Raw genomic sequence first — 18,013 nt, 5'->3', positions numbered from 1 at the left:
AATAAGACAAAAAAATCCGTATTTACAGTAAAATCTTTTTTTTTTAAAAAAGTTAATCAGTACTATTTTTTTACAGGAGAAAAAAGTCTGAAACAAATGAACAAAAGCTTACCATATTCACTAAATTTTTAATATATATTTATATATATATTTATATATATATATTTGTCATAGGTCTATAAGATCCATCTGTTCCTCCTACCCTAAGGAATGGCTAATGTCATCACTTCATTTTCATTAGGACGTTTGCTGGTTTTGTAACTAGGGCAGCAAAGCTCCCCCTTCAATATCCAGTAAGTAGAAACACTAGCTGACTACAACACCAACAAAAACGTTCATGTAGTTTTCTTCAGAAGTACACTTTTTCATTATTGCAAGTTTACAATTTTTAAATTAAATATTTTTTCAGACTTACAAATTAATTATATTTTTTTTCCAAAAGAAGTTTAGGCACAAATGCATTGTTCCACAGTGTGGAGAAGATTGCCATTCAGTCTCTGGGCTGCGTGCCACAGCTCGCAACATTCTGCTTTAAACATTCTGAATGATATGTTAAAGAGAGTCGTCCCTCAAGTTGCACTTTTTTTTGTTTTTTGTTTTTTGATAATCGGGAATGCTGAAATCTCTTGCGTCTGTGATTCATAACTACTCAGACTTGTCTTATATTACAAAAAAGGGGATTAAGGAGAAGTGTTTATGTAGGTTTAAGATAATACAGCTGTTAAGGAAGTGGTCTCTTGTTTTAATGAAGAAATGTGGCAACTTGGACCTGTGAAAGAAGTAAAAAAAAAAAGAGGAAAATTAATGAACAGATTTTAGCATAAGTCATTTTTTTTTGAACAAGCATTTCAGAATCATTTTCTAAACCAAAATCTGGGAGAGGTCTCAATTAAAACCTATTTTTAAAAAACGTCTGATGACTTGGGTCTAAGAGTGATATCTATAATGGTTGAAAATAGAACTTACCATTTCACATCTGTCCCATATGATTTGATGCATCTCCCATTCCAGGGTGAGGTCCCGCCAATGAAAGTGGAGGAGGCTCTGAAGATACTTTTTCTTCTTCCCTTCTTTTCAGGCATGCTGCTTTAGGATTCAGATTCCTTTCTGTGTAACATTAAAGTAAAAAGCATTGCCAAATGGTTCAGTCTGGTGAATCTGCTCTCTATTTTGACCCAATTGTTTAGTTAACCCAGGTGCTACTTTTGGGGTTAAGGTAGCAATGTGATGAGACTTGGTGTTTTCACAACAGTACTGTACTAATGGTATTAACAACAGCATTTTGTAATTAACATGCTTTGCTAGTATGTTAAATGCTCGTGCATGTAAGTAGGAAGCAAGAGAGAAGACGATTCAGGCAGAATTGGATACTGAATTTGGAATACCAAGTTTGTAATTCAGAAAAGCAAGCAAGGCAGATGTTCTAAACCCTGGATTCAGATGATACACTTGTGAAATTTCAAAATGGAGTTTCAAAATCTAAATACTATATAATCAAAAAAAGAGTTTCCTTATAGACCTTCAATGTGACCTCAAGTTGGAATGATCATTTTAGACTATGAATTTCCTTTGCTTTATAATGTAAGAACCTTGCCTGATATTTGCCATTGCTTATAACAACTATCAGCTTCAGAGCTAAACACTCATGTCATGAAATAAAGGTAGAATGTGGTGTAAAACTGACCTCGCACTTGCTGCTCTAAGCTGAGAATGACAGCCACAGCCTGGTGGAGGATCAGGAGTTTTGTCTGGGGCTTGTCACTCTTCAGATGGAGTTGCACCATGCGGCCCAACTCCTTGAAAGCCTCATTAATGTCACGCACACGCAGGCGCTCACGGGCATTGTTGGCCATCCTCCTTTCTTTTTCACGCTCTGCCTTCTGCTCTGGTGTAAGGTCTTCATCATCATTATTGCTGTGAAACAAAAAAAGGCATAACATTTTCTAATGGTGTGGGGGGAAAAGCTTTCTAAATATTTTCCTTATTCCTCCCTCCCCCAACCCGGGGGGGGGTGTTCACTGAGATTCTCCATCTGAGGCCAGACTTTTGCAAATTTATAATTTTTCAAGTTTACAATTTTTAAATTAAATATTGCTGTTGAGACTGCCTACAAAGTGGTGAGATAGCTCTTCATCCCATTAAATCTCCAGCATGTATCTTGACCTGAGAAAAGAGCTAATGGTTCTACCAAAGATCTAATGCTCAAATCAAGCTGGAGACAATGGCCAAGTCAGAAACAGGGCCACATATTGTTTGCATTGGGAGAATGAAAGAGTGCAGGACAACAGCCAAAATGAAACAATGTACATTTCAACAACAAACATTACATTTCAAAAAGCAGCACCACAGCCTGTTTTCTCTTACCCTATAGGGAGCATGACTCCTGTAAGCAAAGTACAGTTTAAAATAAGAAGTTTTTGAAAAGTTCCATTCTGTGTAGCATTTAGAACGAAATGAAAACAAATGATTCAAAAAGATCTCAATAGACTTAAACAAGATAAGGTAAAAACAGGGATAAGTTTAAGCTCCTGCATTTTGGGTTTTTTTTAAATTAAATAACACAAAGGAGTTCTAAAAAGTTGGATGTTTAGTTCATACTTTGCCACTACCAGCTGTAGGATCTCTGGTAAGATCCTCAACCTTTTCTGAGATTTGTTTTCTCCCTCTCAGGAGGCCAAATTAGATGATGGCTTTTCCTTGTTCTACAAATCAATAATTTTAAGAATAGACAAGAAAAGCAACTTGAGGGTGGTCCCAGTTCCAGGCACTTTACTTTAAGGATAGTGACAAACTAAAGTTTATCCAGACAGTGAGCAGGCTAGTGAGGGGATGGGAAACTTGCAAGTGAAGAAAAGTTGAGGGTATCCATAGCTATTTAGGATAGAGAAGAGAAGACGTGGTAGTAGGTAGTGGGGAAGCTGATAGGAATCTCCAAATACGTGCAGACTTTCACCTAAAAGAGGACATCGACTTGTTCTGGGATGTTCCAAAGGGCAAACATTAAAATTACAGGGAAGTAAATTTTGACTTAATTGAGGGCAGCATTTCACCCTGCTGTCCCAACTTTGAGCTTTTAAAAAATGAAACCGGTAGCCACAATAGGTAGTGAGCTCCCTGTAACAAATATCGACAGAGGCTACTAGAGAGATGTTAGGAATCCAAAGGACTAGAATCTAGATTATGTCTGAATGTCCTTTACACCTCTAAGATTTTTGTGATTTCAGGTCCGAATTTTCACTAAGTAAAGATGCTTTTCCTGTTGCAATGTGAAATTGCCAGACGGATCTGTTTCTCTTTTCATTTAACTCTCTTCTTGCCCTTCTTTCTTAAAAGAACAATAGTTAATTGCTGGCAGTGAAAAGACTGCTGGGCCTGGAGTCAGGAAGACCTGAGTTCAAATTCTGGCTCAGACATTTACTAGTTGTGTGACCCTATACAAGTCACTTAACCCTGTTTGCCTCAGTTTCCTCATCTACAAAATGAGCTGGAGAAGGAAATGACAAATCACTCCAATATCTTTGCTAACACAACCCTAAAAGAGGTCCTAAAGAGTTAGACACAACCAAAACAACTCAAAAACATCAATTTCTTTTGGCTAATCAACAGCCAAGAATGAAGGTGAGGAAGATGATTTAGACTTCCAGACTTCGGGTTGTTTAGGGTCTGAAACAATACTGGTTTGGGGTGGCCCCTCCTCATGGATCAATTTCTAGAATGTGATAGAATCAACTGCAACTTAAGACATTTAGTGCATTAAAAGGATTCCCTTAGTAGCCATACAGGGGACAGGTGAGATCTGGGGCAAGGGGTAAATAAATATAAAGGGGAAAAAGAGTCATTACTTCCTGATGATCTGGCTGGAACAATGAGGCTCCTCCCAACTTTAAGCTTAGGAGGCCAAGTAGGGCATGGCAATGTTTCTTTGATAAGCTTTTCTGGTAATGAATAGGGATAAAATATAGCTGGGCCAGATTAGAATGAACCCCCTTGTGCTTTTTCCCCTCTCAATTGCTGTTTATTCATTTAAATAAGTCCTCTACTTCCCAGTCGTCCCCCCCCACTCCCAAGCCTGCAATGTCCTCTGAAACCACTAAGCAGGATACTGTTATAAAGCACTCAAGTCCTTTAGATATCAACACTAGTTGAAATAATGAACAGAATGGAATAGGTGGAACAGTAACAGAAGCAAATTTCCCCTAGGTAAAGTCAAAAAGGCAATCATTTGGGTAATCATTTTGTACATTAAACATTGTGCTATATATAACACAAAGAAGACTTGAAAATGAGAACTTGTTTTCCAAAGGTTCATGGGCTAATAAGTAATTTGAATTCATTATTCACTTATAAATAAATGTATAAATAAATAAATTGGTTATGCAAATAAGACTGCATGGATTTTTTTTTCCAAACACTGTTGGCTTATAATACAGATTTGGAAGCATAACTAAATGTCACAAGAGTGACCTTTTCAAACGAGACCGTTCTCAATAACAAATTAAAATAGTCTACTGAAATTTCAAAGGACCCATTAATATGTATATGTAACAGCTACTAGCTAAATTAATAAGAATTGGTCTGATCATTGAACAGCAACATAGAGGTGTTAATCACATAGAAGCTTCTCTTTAGTGTCTCTTACCAACAAAGAATGAAATGAAAAAACTCAAATTGTCACTGTACTTTTTTCTCTCATCTTTCCTATCCATAAAAGAGTGGAGGATAGCAAGGAAGCAGTGGCATTTTGGAAAATGAGCGGAGGAGAGATAAATGGTTTTTATTTTAGTGGTAACCTACAAAATATTCTGAAAATGCTTGCTAAGATCAGGGTAAGTGAATCTTAATTCTTTGTCCCAAGCAGAACACCTTCTGCCAAATCTCCCTATTCCAAAGTGAAGTGGAGAGTTGGCAATTATGTGGGGGATTAGACAGCCAATTTGGATAACTGAAGACATAAGGGGATCATTTATTGAGTGCTTGGGGTGTGCTGCAAGTGAATATTTTGGTCTAAAATATCTGGAATGTATACAACCCTAATTTACCAGATCATTGCCAACCCTCACTTTAGTACTTGGGCAGGTGGCCTTGGCAGCCATTTAAATAGCGTATTGGACATTCATGCTAAATTATGACTAGAATATCAGAATCTTTGTACAGTGTTTATCTCTGGATAGAACTCTATCAAACATAAAAGCAAGGTGAGGAATAGGAGGCAGTAACATTTATCCCTGTTATATTTTCATACCTACATTATTAAACATTTTGCTGTTAAGGAATTCTGAGTACTTTTAGTAGTAAATCTCGACTAAAGATTTTATCTAGGGCACCAGATTGTTAGAAGAAAAACCTATCCTCTTTTATTTAATACCTTCAGAATGTATTTAACACTGTTACTTTTTTTCCTGTTTAGAATTTTAATTTCCCAGATTTGTAGCTTGTTGGCTGAGCAAGTCAAATTTCAGTAGGCTGACGGATTTTAAGGACAGTTCTATTAATATGAACTACAGGCTCATTAGTTCAGAATATGATGATACAAGTTAGTAGTTATTATTAATTCTAAATTCTCTACAAAACAGTGCATTCCTGACATTCAGTTAAATAATAGCAATTAGTGCAATTTAGTTCAATTTAAAGGAGCAATATTAAACTGCTAGTGCCTAAGGTGGGTACTAAAGAACTCTGGGTGCTATTCAAGTGTTTGCCTCCTATACTAGGTCACATGCACTTAATATAGGCATGTTCCTTCTGCCTTTGCACTTTTGCATTCCAATTCTGTTGTTCCTTTAAGAGAATTTACTGTTATTGTTTCTGCATTATGTTCTAAATTCTTTAGTATCTGGTTAGACTTGCTGATTTTTTTTAAGAGCCTGTATTCTCTTCTGATGTCTGATATTTTCACTTAATTTGATGTTGCTTCTGAATCCTCCTAGAAGTTCCTAAAGTTGCTTCATTGTTGTTTCAGTAGGGTCTGAATAATTTCTTGTTGCTAATCACCTTTCTCAGGGGATCTGGCCTCAGTTTCCTTTGCTACTTAGTTCCTGTCCAATAATGTAACAATTTTTCCTTAAATGAACATTTCTTTTCCTCTGTCAGCTCTGTTATTTAAAAAAAAATTTCTCACTATGTTGATTTTCCTATGATTTCCTTGTTGAAATTATGCTTCTTAACCCCAATCCTTGCTCTTCTTAAGTCCTAGTACTGTTGTGCCCCTTCCCCAGCACTGGCTGCTGGTTCTCTGAAACACCAGTGCTGGACACTGCCACTGTATCCCTCAGACTGTGAGGTGATCAGTAGGGCTAATGGTGTAGGAAAATTCCAAGTGGCCACTGGAGTGGGGCTTAGTTTCTGATTCTCCAATCTGTTGGTTCCTTCCCCCCGAATCATCTTCAAACTCTTATACATGAAGTTCCTTGAGGAACAGAACTTCTTTCTTTCACTTTTGCATCCCTAGTGCCTAGTAGACAATTATTGACTGACAATTGATTGTCAGACTATTCTTAACCTTTACTAGTCATATTCTTCTGGGTTCTATCTTCTCTCTATAACTAATTTTCTATAGTCCTTCTGTGCTAGGACCGTTGAGACTGGGGGTACAAGATCCAAGAGATGGGCCCCCCAGTTCACTGCTGAGAGGAATGTTCCAAGAAGCCTTTGAAATGAAGCCTCTTCTCCTTTGTCTCAAGAGGGCTGTATGTATCCTCCTGTGCAATATTTTAAGTAGTTGCAACCAGTACTAACCTCTACAGTATCTTGTTTCCTAGATTCATATTCCTCCTTACCTACCTCCTTTCCTTCTTCTTGAGTCTTGGACTCATCTATCTGAGCCATCTGAGCTGTCTCCTCACCTCTCTTTGTCCAGGCCTTAATTTTGATAACTGGTGCTTCAAATGAAACAGAACTGATATGGGCCAGCACTTGGAAGATGGAAGAAGGGAGGGAGGCTAGAAGCATGAGCATTTGGGCTTTCTGCTTCTATCACTTTGGGGGTGGGTGCTGCTCCTAGCATATCTCTCATTCCACCACCTTCACAGGAGTTTCTAAGTTAATGCAAACATAGGCCTAAATTGGGCTATTTAGCCCATATTATCTAAGTCTTTTAGACTATCGTAACTGTAATGAAGTTGAAAAACAGGTAGAAATATTGATCTTGCATCACTGTCTGTGTGAGTGAATCAACACTGGCACAATTATCTCAAGATCGGGGTCACCCTCCTATGCGTGTTTGTGTGTGTCTGTGTGTGTGGGGGGGCATCTTTCCCTCTTCAACCATGGGAATGGGCACATATTCCTTTGATGCGGATTAGCTTAATAAGTTTTAGTATGACGGCAGCAGCCCACTGGTTAATGTTCTTGCTCTCTCCTAGGTACTGACAATAGGGTAGACTAACAGGGACTAAATTGTAGAAACAACAACACAGTCACTGTGTAGAAGAGTTGTCTTGAAGGTATATTGTTCATGCATTGGTTCTTTTTTCATTCAGATAAACAAACAATCCACACGTGAATACAAAAAACCTTAACTATGTTATCTTCAAACTTAAAGGCCAATACTTATGGAATGTACTATACATTACTAAAATAACTCTCCCAACCCAGGAAGTCTGGCATGCAATCTGAAAAGTTTTTGCCTTCCTGATAATGGATTTGCATGAATGAATCCTTCCAAGATTTCTAAATTGGTTGCCTTCTTGTGAAGAGTCTGACTGGAATTCAGGATACAGTCTGTAGTCTTAGAAGATAACAACTGAAAATCCATGGCCATTGAAGCTATGATGCTGACCTGATTAGTTGGGTGCTCTAACAAAATAAGCTAACTGGAAGCAGACAGCACCTAAGCTATTCTCTCTAGGTGCCTTGACTTCATCAAGGGCAGGATGGCAAAGACCAAATACCTCACAGGTACCTCATAGGTACACTGATTTCATGGCTGAACTGAAGTTCTTTGTCTAATGAAATCTTTAGATAAAGATACCATCAAAGTCTGCCTTGTCTGTTAAAAGACTCCTAGACATAGTCATGATTTCTCTTAAAAGTCAATAAAGAGAGGCAGTATAGTATAGCTGAAGGACCAGTAGATCTGAAGCCTAGACCTGGGGGCAGAAGAATGTCAGGTCCAGGCTCTGATGCTTACTAAGGGCATGATCATGACCAAATCACTTAACCTCACTTGGCAGGGTCATTGTGAGGGAAGTGCTTTGTAAACCTCTAAGTACTCTATAAATATGAGACATTAATTAGGCTTCCCTGTGGAAATGAAACATGTTAAAGGGAACTAAAAGATTAAGAATGGGAGTAGCAGCAGCAGAAGCTCACCACTGTCAAATGGAAGTAAAAATTCAAGACAAATTGGGATGTAACTATGCTGGGCATTAAAAATAAACCAGAAAACCTCGGTTATTAGGAGATGAATACAATTATACATCATACCATCTATCTACATAGGCACTGCAAAAGAAGAATGTTAACAATTTAGATATCATTCTGAACTATGGCTCAATTTGTCAACATAAAAATAAAGTATCAATGCTATTAAAACTGGGATAAAATAAGTATCCAGGTGTATTTTAAGGGTAAGAGAAAAGAGTACAGTGTACCAACATATTGGACTAGTATTTTAATACTGTTTTGCAATTTTGATTTTTTTAAGAAACACTTAAAAAAGAATAACATTTTGCATCAAATTTACAAATGAACATAGATTTAAAAGTGCAGTGTTTTATTTTTGAATCTATCAATAATTATTTTTTATGGTACATAATTTGCTTGGTGCCCCAATTGATGTTTTTAAGAGGAATTTAGGCATTACTAGAGTACTGGTATCTGAAATGATACTATCAGTACTTCTAGAATAGGCCTGTTCAGCTGTGGATTTACCTGCTAGGAAAAAACCGAATAGTTTCTTCCTTGTTCTGTTCACTTCATCAAAGTCCAATAAAGGAATTAAATGAAGCGACAGTATTATATACTGTTACCTAGATCTTGACCTAGTAATTGATTTGATATCCTTCTTGTCGTCGTCTAATTTCTTGTCCTCAGAAGATTTTGTGTCTTGCAGGTTTTCATCTCCCTCATCATCAGATTTGATCTCAGAGCTACCTGAGGATACACTCTGCCCCTGCAATCCAGCTGGCATGCCTAGAGGGAAAAAAAGGCTGTGTTACTATTGCCAATGTTTAAAGCAAAGACTAAATGCACAGAGGTGTGTGTTACTTATTGTGGGGCTGCCAGCTAGACAATAAGGAGAGCTGAACTCTGACCCTTGTGCTCAGACTGTCACTCTTTTATGCTATCTGGGGAAGTTTCCAAAATGCACCTGCTGAAACCAGTTTTCATTGCATGGGCTCTGAGGTTAAATTCTATTTTGCAATCTTTTGGAGTAGATGGTAATTTCACTGTCTACAAAACATCAACTTAATTGCAATGAAAATCATAATCATGAAAATCACACACCTCAATGTTCTGATTAAGAATCCAAGTAAATATCAGCTATTATATTGAGTTTTTCCATGTGCATGATTTAATAGAAAAAATCCTTAAAATATTATTGCCATGGAATAAAATAAATACATTCAGTCAGTAAGACTTCAAAAGATACCATAATCGTATTACTGAATTAGGTTTCCTTCTCACTCAAAGAATAATTAGTGACTAAAGGAGAAATACACACACACACACACACACACACACACACACCTGTTAGGCAGTTAGTTACACATTTTCACTTTAATCATAGATGGTCATGGTTACAAATGGGCAATAACTATTGGATCCAAATAACTTCTATCATCAAGAATAAATGATTGCTAGAGTTGAATTGTAAATGCTTCTGTGGGCCCAGAAAGTTGGGTTGTTAACATCCTCAAATCTGGTCAGTTTTGACAAACACTTCTGAAAAAAATCTGGGATGTGACATAGCTTACCATTCTAGGCTTACAACAAATTTTAAAAATTCAGCCCTAGCAATTATTATTGAAGCTATTTTGATCTAAAAGTTTGTTTCCTTTGGTAAAATTAATCATTTGTGATGAGTTAAGAGGCACAGGGATAAGCCAGATGTCTTCCTGAGAAAAAAAATTTCCAGTCCTGAAATAAGTTGTAGACAATAAATGATCATGGGTATCTTTCTATAGGTTATGAACTCTCTTGCCTATTGGAGGAAGCATGTAATCATGCTAGATTTCTCCCTACCACAGAACTAATTTGACAGTCTCTGCTTTATACGGCCAATTTTCTTTCTTTCTAAATTTCCTTCAATTAAAAAAAATCCTTCCTCCTTATCTTTTTGGAAGCATAATATTCATGTTACATCGAACCCCATTAAGTGATTTGAATACTAACTACTGACTGAGTGAAAAATGTGTAAATAACTAAAATAAACTTTACTATCATCACTCTGATGTCTCATTCTCCACTCAAATGAAACCAGAGTCCCAAAGGACTTTTGGAAAAACAGTTTTTGGAGAAACAGAACCTATGAAGAACAAGTTCTGAAATTTTACTTTACTATGCTGAACTTGAACTTGGGTTCTGTGCCAGTTTTTAATCTAGAAATGAATACCAAGCATGCAGATGTCAGCATCTAACTTGCCGTGGGAACAGGTAAAGCATATAGATCAGAGAACAGTTAAGAAGGGCACTTCTGCGGTGGACTCACCCCTGTATGGATCTTGGGGAGGGTTCAAGTCAGGGGAAGTGGCCGACTGAACCGGGAGTTGTGGGACTGGAACCTGGTTTGGCACAAGAGAATGGCTGCCTCTTAAAGCCACACCATCTTCGCGATGGGCACCGACCTGAAAAAGGCAAGAAATGACATAGAGGTTAGCGGGAGTGGAAATTAAGGTGAGGCAACTAGCTCCTGAGACAGCCAAACATCAGTTGGAAGGAGACACCAGCATTTAACACAGCTCTCGATTGCTTTTCACTAGAGGGCACCAAAGCCCCACACATCTACCTATACTATCGTGCAAAAAACACTTAACACTCAGTAAGATGCTGTGCCGCACATTTAGTGACAAATATGGCAGGGTAGCTCAGGCAGGTAAAACGTCAAATTGTCTCCCAGGGTGCTGCAGTGGAGCGCACTGATTCGTACCCATCTGTCTTCTATCATGTCCGCCAACAGATCTGACAATTATCTTAATGCCCATATGCTTAATTGTGGGCTTCTCAATTCCCCCATTGCTATCGGAAATCCTGTAGGAATTTCAATTTGGCATTCGACTTTCATTTCAGGGGATAAGATTCTCAGGCCTGCCATTTTTTTTTCCATAATGCCAGCTAAGCCTCTGACAGCGGAAGCTACAGCAGTATGCGGCACAGCCCCTGTTCAGTACAAATATAATAAAATGTCACCTGGCTTTCCAAAACTGGCAGCCCATTCCAAATTAATGTTTACTGTATTTCATCAGCTGCCGAGTTCCAAATCCAAAGGGGGACCATTTCTGCCAACACCACCACACCGGAAAATGTACCAATAAAGGTTTTATTAAACACACCAGTCATGCCATCATTGCCAGGCAAGCACACTGGAGATCCTTTCATTATTTTCACCTTTCTAGGCTCAGAAAAGCATCATATCATAGATAAGCTAATGTTTTGTATGGTTCTAGAAAGGCATGCACAAAGAAGAAAATGGGCAGTGAGCTTGAAGGATACCCTCAAGGTGTTTGTTAGGTATGAACACACACTCTTGGGTTCAGGTACCCTTGGCATGTGGTAACTATGGGAGAAATTGTTGACTAGTAACAAATGCCTAAATACAACCCAAGCAGACATGATAAACCTTGAGGAACATAAATATAAACATATCTCTGACTTGAAAGCTAGACTTTCCATTACGAAAGTTTTTTAAAAAATCTATTGCTTAATTGCTGTTTAAAGGCACATGTACGAGTGGGATAATGAGCCTAAAGATATGTAAGTGAAATTCCTATCTCCAAAGCTATTTTCCATGAATCAATATCACTGAAGACAAGAAAACAATCTTTTAAATAAAATATACCAGGTAATAAAGCAAAATTGTTATCACTAATTTGAGACCAAGAAATTAAATGAATTATTTTTTTCCAAAGGGAAAAACAACAACCAAATCTGACCAAGATAATCACAAAAAACTAAATGCCAAATATTTTTAAATATTTTGAATAGCAAAAAGAGAATCTTCCCCCCCACAAAGTATTATTTTTTATGAATTCAAAATAAATTAACTAGGACATTTTGGGAGAATCATATAGCTCATTCAGACTAAACTAAATATATTTAGGTTCCTTACGTAAACTAAGTAACACAGCTTTTCAGGTGACCTGATTTGGTAAATCCAGATACCAACTAAAAAGAAAAATATTTTTTAAGCATTCTCATGTGTAAGCTGCCACCCTTAAAAATAAAACACATTTCAAATAGCACTTTACGAAGTGTTTTCCTCACAACAATGCTGTGAGGCAAACAGTAACAAGTGATATTCATTCCATTTTACAGACAAAGAAGTAAAGAAATTAAGTGACTTGCCAAGGGTCACATAACCAGAACTAAATCTATGCCTTCTGTTTCTATATGTCTAGGTCTTCTGATTTTTATTGGTGGGTTAAAATTAAAAAAAAAACCCAAAACCTCTATATCAGAGGATGAGGAAGATGAGAAGGCATGACAATGATTCTTTCAAAAAGATCTAGAGATTTTAGTGGAACCAAACTTGTATGTATGCCACGATATCAAAATCCTAGGCTATGCAAAGGACAGATATCCAGAGTGAAGGAAGTAAGAGTTCTTGCTCTTCTCTTCTCTGGTCAGAACATGCCTGGAACACTGGGATCAGTTCCTAACAACGATAACAGTTCAAAAGTGGAATGGGTAGTCCTAGAGTAGAGTATTCCCTTTCATTTGAAGTCTTTATATTATAGTTGGAAAACCCTTTTAGAGATCTTGTAGAGCGAGTGGATTCCTGGTCAGGGACAGGCCGAACCAGATGGCCTCTGAGGTCTCTTCCAACTCTGAGGTTACATGATTCTGTATCTCCAAGACCAGTGGGCTTTCCACTACCCACTAACCTGACCTCTAACCCTAATGTTAAGTAAAACATTTTGTGAATACTCTCAATAATGTACTATGATAAGCATTTTCATAGTACAGTACTATTTTAAAAAGTCCTTACAACTAGTCCATAGGCAAAAATGACTAGTTTGTCATTTATCCAATTTCAATAGCTTGTTTTAAGTTGTTCTTGAATTGAAAAGACAACTAAGAGACAGTTAAGAAAAACTTAAGAATGTCTTTGGACTAATAACAGTATACATATTGTTAAGTGTCTTCTGTTTTGGTAAATGTTAGGAAAATGAAATATGCTGAATTTCTTCTGAAAACATATTAAACATGACTTACTTATAAGGCCTGACTATATTCAATTAGACATTTCATATCATTACTGATTTGATTATATTTTTTCATAGCACCTAATTTAGGCAAAATATAACTACATCACTACTGTGTTGAGTACAATTACAGTTGGAAGTCATGTCAGCGATGCTACCTTAATAACACATCCTTCTTGGCAATTACTCCAGTTACTTTCTAATATATTATCTCATTTAATCTGCACAATAGCCCTATAAAAGGGTACATATTATTTCCATTTTATGGATGAAGAAACAGGCTTACAGATATTGTGACTTGACCTAACTCACATAGCAGGTGGAATGGATATAATAATCATTTGATTTCTGGAATTTCACATGTACTCTGTGTCTTAGAATTTCACCTGATTTCATCCTGATTTTTCTTTTGTGGCTTTGCGTTCTTAGTAATTCCCAAAACATTATGCTATTCTTTACAATAAACATGGTAGCAAATACTAGACTCGAGGAAACTGAAAAGTAGATGGTGTTTGTGTTTCTCTACCTCCTGCTGTGGTTTCTCTGATCTGAGTTTCTCCTCCAAAAATGTCTTTCTACTGGTTCTGGACAGACCCCACACCAGAAGCCAACTAGGCCTGATACTTCTCTTGTACCCACTGCTCTAGCCCTTTCTCTTAATTTCTTCCACCTTTTGCTACCACTAATGTCCTACCACTTCCAGGTAACATATTTGCATTTTTACTTCAATGCCATAACATAAATAATGACTCCAATTGTAGGAATTTCAGACACAAGCAGGTTGGTGGTACAAAGGCTTTCACTGGTCCTTTAATCACATGTATTCCATTCAGCCTACACACAGAATTTACTCCTTTATTAAGATAATCAACACCTAGCTGAATGTGGCTGCAGTTTCTACTCTCTGTCATTGGGGTGGCTGAGGCTGCTAGATCACTTGAGTTTGGGAATTCTAAACTACAAGAGGGCTAATGTCAATTGGGTGTGTATATGAACAACATCAATATGGCAAGCCCCTGGAAATAGGGGGAGTGGGTGTGGAGGATGAGGTTGTCTAAGGAGGGATGAACTGGCCCAGGTCAGAAATAGAACAGGTCAAAACTTCCCGGCCAATCGGCAGTGTGGTCCATGAGTGGCTGCTGCACTTTCAGCCTGAAATAATTAGGGAGACCCAGTCTCAAGAAGAAGAAGAAAAAACCCAAAAGGAAATAATACATCTAGAGCCTGATGTCACCATTGAGTTTGGTAAGGCTCTAGCAGACACAAAAGATAAAAAAAAATTCATCAGACTACTAGAATATTACAGTTGGTAAGGATCTTGGGGGGTCATGAAGTCCAACCTCCCAGTCTCCTATAATAGCTTTTGCTTGAGCACATGAGGTACGGGGATCCTGTTTTCTCACAATGTTGCCTAGTCTATTTATGAATATAACTCTGAGTATTCTTCCTTTCACTGAAAAGAAATCTGACTCCTTGTAACTTCTAACCCCAGATCTTGCCTTTAGTAGTGACAAAGAATTAGTCTAATCCCTTTTCTACATGACAGCCATTCAAATATTTGAAGACAGCTATCATGTTCTCTGTAATCTTCACTTTTTCAGGCTAAATATTTCAGGGTTCTTCAACAGTTTGATATGACATAAAGAAATGCATTATGTATTTCTGTTCTTTTCCTATAGAAGAGAAGAGTGACAAATACTCAGATTCTCTCGGTGAACTGTCTTATTATTTTCTTGAAGATTCATTTGTACTTTTGAAAGAAAATCTATCAATAGTTTTTCATTCAATCTAAGATATAAGCTACAGATATGAGGTTTTATAGTTACAGTCAATGCTACATCTGTAAGTCTCTCAACCACGACTTATATGATCAATGTCATGCAATTTCACATCTGTTAGGTACTCATAGTATACCTAATTTCTGTTTGTTTGTTTGTTTGTTTTTGCTTAGGCAGTTGGGGTTAAGTGACTTGCCCAAGGTCACACAGCTAGTAAGTGTCAAGTGTTTGGTTTGAGGCCAGATTTGAACTCAGGTCCTCCCGACTTCAGGGCCGGTGCTCTATACACTGCACCACCTAACTGTCCCAACTTGTATACCTAATTTCTTAAAGTTCACATAAGCCTATTAAAATCTCAAGTCACTGAAATGAAAGAGACTTCCAGTTCCTTTGCTGTGGAAGCATTCTCTTTCAAACCTTTTTGGAATACATCTGTTCATGCAATTCAAAGTTAATGCTTCATCTTTCCTTTAAATATTTATCAATTGAAATATTAAATAAGTTAGTTTTCCTGATCACTTTAGTATTTACAAGGGGGGGGATTATTTACTATCTTCTTGACTTTCATCTTTGTTGTTGTGGTGGTGGTGGTGGTGGTTCATTTGTGTCTGACTCTTTGTGACCCCATTTGGGATTTTCTTGGCAGAGATCCTGGATTGGTTTGCTATTTCTTTCTCCCGCTCATTTTACAGATGAGGAACTGAGGCAAACAGGGTTAAGTGACTTGCCCAGGGTCACCCAGCTAGTAAGTATCTGAGGCCGGATTTGAACTCAGGAAGATGAGTCTTCTTGACTTCAGGCCTGGCACTATACCCACTATACCACCTAGCTGCCCTCCAATACGTTTAATGTGAGAATATTTACATACTCCAACTGTTCACCAAAATTCAAGAACCATTTCACTTCTATTTGATTTTTTCTTGCTATATATGGCTCTTTCCTAAGTTTTCATTCTCATTTAACTCTATGCCTTTTCTGTGTGCAGTGACTTTAACAATCTGAAACTTTCTGTAGTGAGAGATAAGCACAGGAGAGCTGAAACAATCACAGGATCTAATCTATTTTGGGTTTCTTTTTTTTTCCTGCATTTTCTACTAGATAATCTATTTGTTAACGCTATAATATTAATCATTTCCTGTTTTACTACAGTGGATTCTTGTTCACTGACAGAGAGCTTTCCATCTCATATTAGGGGAGAAATTAATAAAAATACACCAGGATTTTATTGTACTTAACTCACTTTAAGGGGTAAATGAAATGATCTGTGGTATAACCGTATCTTTTCTAGAGGAAGGTACTAGTTACCTATGCTTGTACAGTTCTGTAGTATGCCACATCTTCAGTTAAATACTCTTGGCTTTTTGGTAACCTGGCAGAATGTACAAAAGGGACCTAAATCATATGCACAAACCTTTGGAAGTGCAACCATCTGTTTCGATGTATCCCTATAAAAAAACTCTTCCATTATGCTCTGGGAAACACAATGTATTCTTTTTCCATTTGATAGTGAATCATTTTTGAAGATCTTCCCATTCTGTCTGTGTCCATGGAACAATTTCCCACATGAACCTGTACTCTCTTTCACAGCTAGAGTGTGGACCTAAAGCTTGTCATTTGTCTTGCAAAAAAAATGTCCTTTCAATAACTGGAGGGATCAGGTGAGAAAGTGTGGGCATCTCAGTGCAAATCTATGACCACTTCTGGAAGGACAACCCAAAGAGCATGTTCTATTGATGAAGCAGATGATCAGTGTTGTCATTTTTACAGACAAAGGCAAGACCTTCCCTTCCCACTCTCCTGAGTTTAACAGATCCGCAGCAGAGTCAAAGCATTCATAGGCAGGCAAAAACAGCTCCTCAAATCATTCCTTCCGCCTGGTAGCCAACTAGCACCAAGGTGGCCATCCCCTCTAAACCCTGAAGTTTGGATTAACTTCTCTACCTCTAGAGTCTTAGAAACTTCAAGTTAAAAATTAAGCACATGGAAATATTCAAACTTATGAATACTGGCCTATAACAGATATCCATATCAATCTCTGTAGAAGGTGCCTTAGGATAAAATTCCGTATTTTAAAAATAGTGAACAGAACTAACACCCGAGCATCACCAATTCCTATGACATGTTCACTCTCTTTTTTTTCTTGGGTTATACTGTGATTGGGGCATTAGCTGGTGCCATAGTGCATAGAGTGCTGATCCGGGAGTCAGGAAGACTCATCTTCCCGGGTTCAAATCTATCCTCAGACACTTGCTAGCTACGTGACCCTGGGCAAGTCACTTAACCTTGTATGCCCCAGTTTCCTCATCTGTAAAACAAACTGCAGAAGGAAATGGCAAATCATTCCAGTATTTTTGACAAGAAAACCCCAAATGGAGTCACGGAGTCAGACACAACCGACCAAAATACAGTGATCCCATTTAGGCTTCTGTACCTGACACGTAAGACTGGGGAAAATCCTATTTTATGTTTGACTGTATATGGATTACTGATACACTTATTTCAATTATCTGCATAAATTACTCACTGGAAGTAATTTAATCATCTACAAAGGTTCATTAACTCTTTCAGAACACTGGAGTTTGAAATGACCCCAAACCCCACATTCTGTGACAAAGGCTCTAAATTCAGATGATCTGGGTTCAGATACTACCTCTGATGCTTATATGAGCTTGGGCTGAAAGTCTCTGCACCTCAGTTTCCTCTTTTGTAACATGAGAAGATTTGAAATAAATGGCCTCTAAGGTCCTTTCTAGATCTAGATCTATGATCCATTGACAGAACTTTAAAATCATAACATTTCAGAGTTGGAGGGGATTCTTAGAGATCATCTAATCTAAGCTCCTCATTTTACAAATGAAGAAATTGAGGCTC

General features: G+C 37.6%; 1 protein-coding gene across 10 annotated transcripts in view; it reads right to left on the bottom strand.

Annotated features, from left to right (window-relative positions):
* The window catches only part of TCF4 (transcription factor 4), a 443,926-nt gene that overhangs the window by 3,869 nt on the left and 422,044 nt on the right, over nt 1-18,013 (bottom strand). For 7 of the 10 annotated variants that reach the window (XM_078153252.1, XM_078153254.1, XM_078153251.1 and 4 more), the window contains 5 exons: nt 10,652-10,787; nt 8,970-9,132; nt 1,685-1,914; nt 967-1,107; nt 1-769 (listed from right to left, as the gene is read on the bottom strand). The exon at nt 1-769 is cut by the window's left edge and continues 3,869 nt beyond it. In XM_078153252.1, coding sequence (XP_078009378.1) covers nt 971-1,107; nt 1,685-1,914; nt 8,970-9,132; nt 10,652-10,787 — 666 coding nt within the window. In that variant the 3' untranslated portion in view covers nt 1-769; nt 967-970. The remainder of the gene's footprint in view (nt 770-966; nt 1,108-1,684; nt 1,915-8,969; nt 9,133-10,651; nt 10,788-18,013) is intronic. The other 3 variants (XM_078153253.1, XM_020994540.2, XM_020994567.2) reach the window with 1 other exon arrangement.

Source organism: Phascolarctos cinereus, unplaced genomic scaffold (genome assembly GCF_003287225.1).
Source record: "Phascolarctos cinereus isolate Bilbo 61053 unplaced genomic scaffold, phaCin_HiC Scaffold_4;HRSCAF=312, whole genome shotgun sequence".
NCBI lineage: Eukaryota > Metazoa > Chordata > Mammalia > Diprotodontia > Phascolarctidae > Phascolarctos > Phascolarctos cinereus.
Note: the sequence above shows the minus strand (reverse complement) of the source record. Positions and strands in the feature narration are given on the sequence as shown.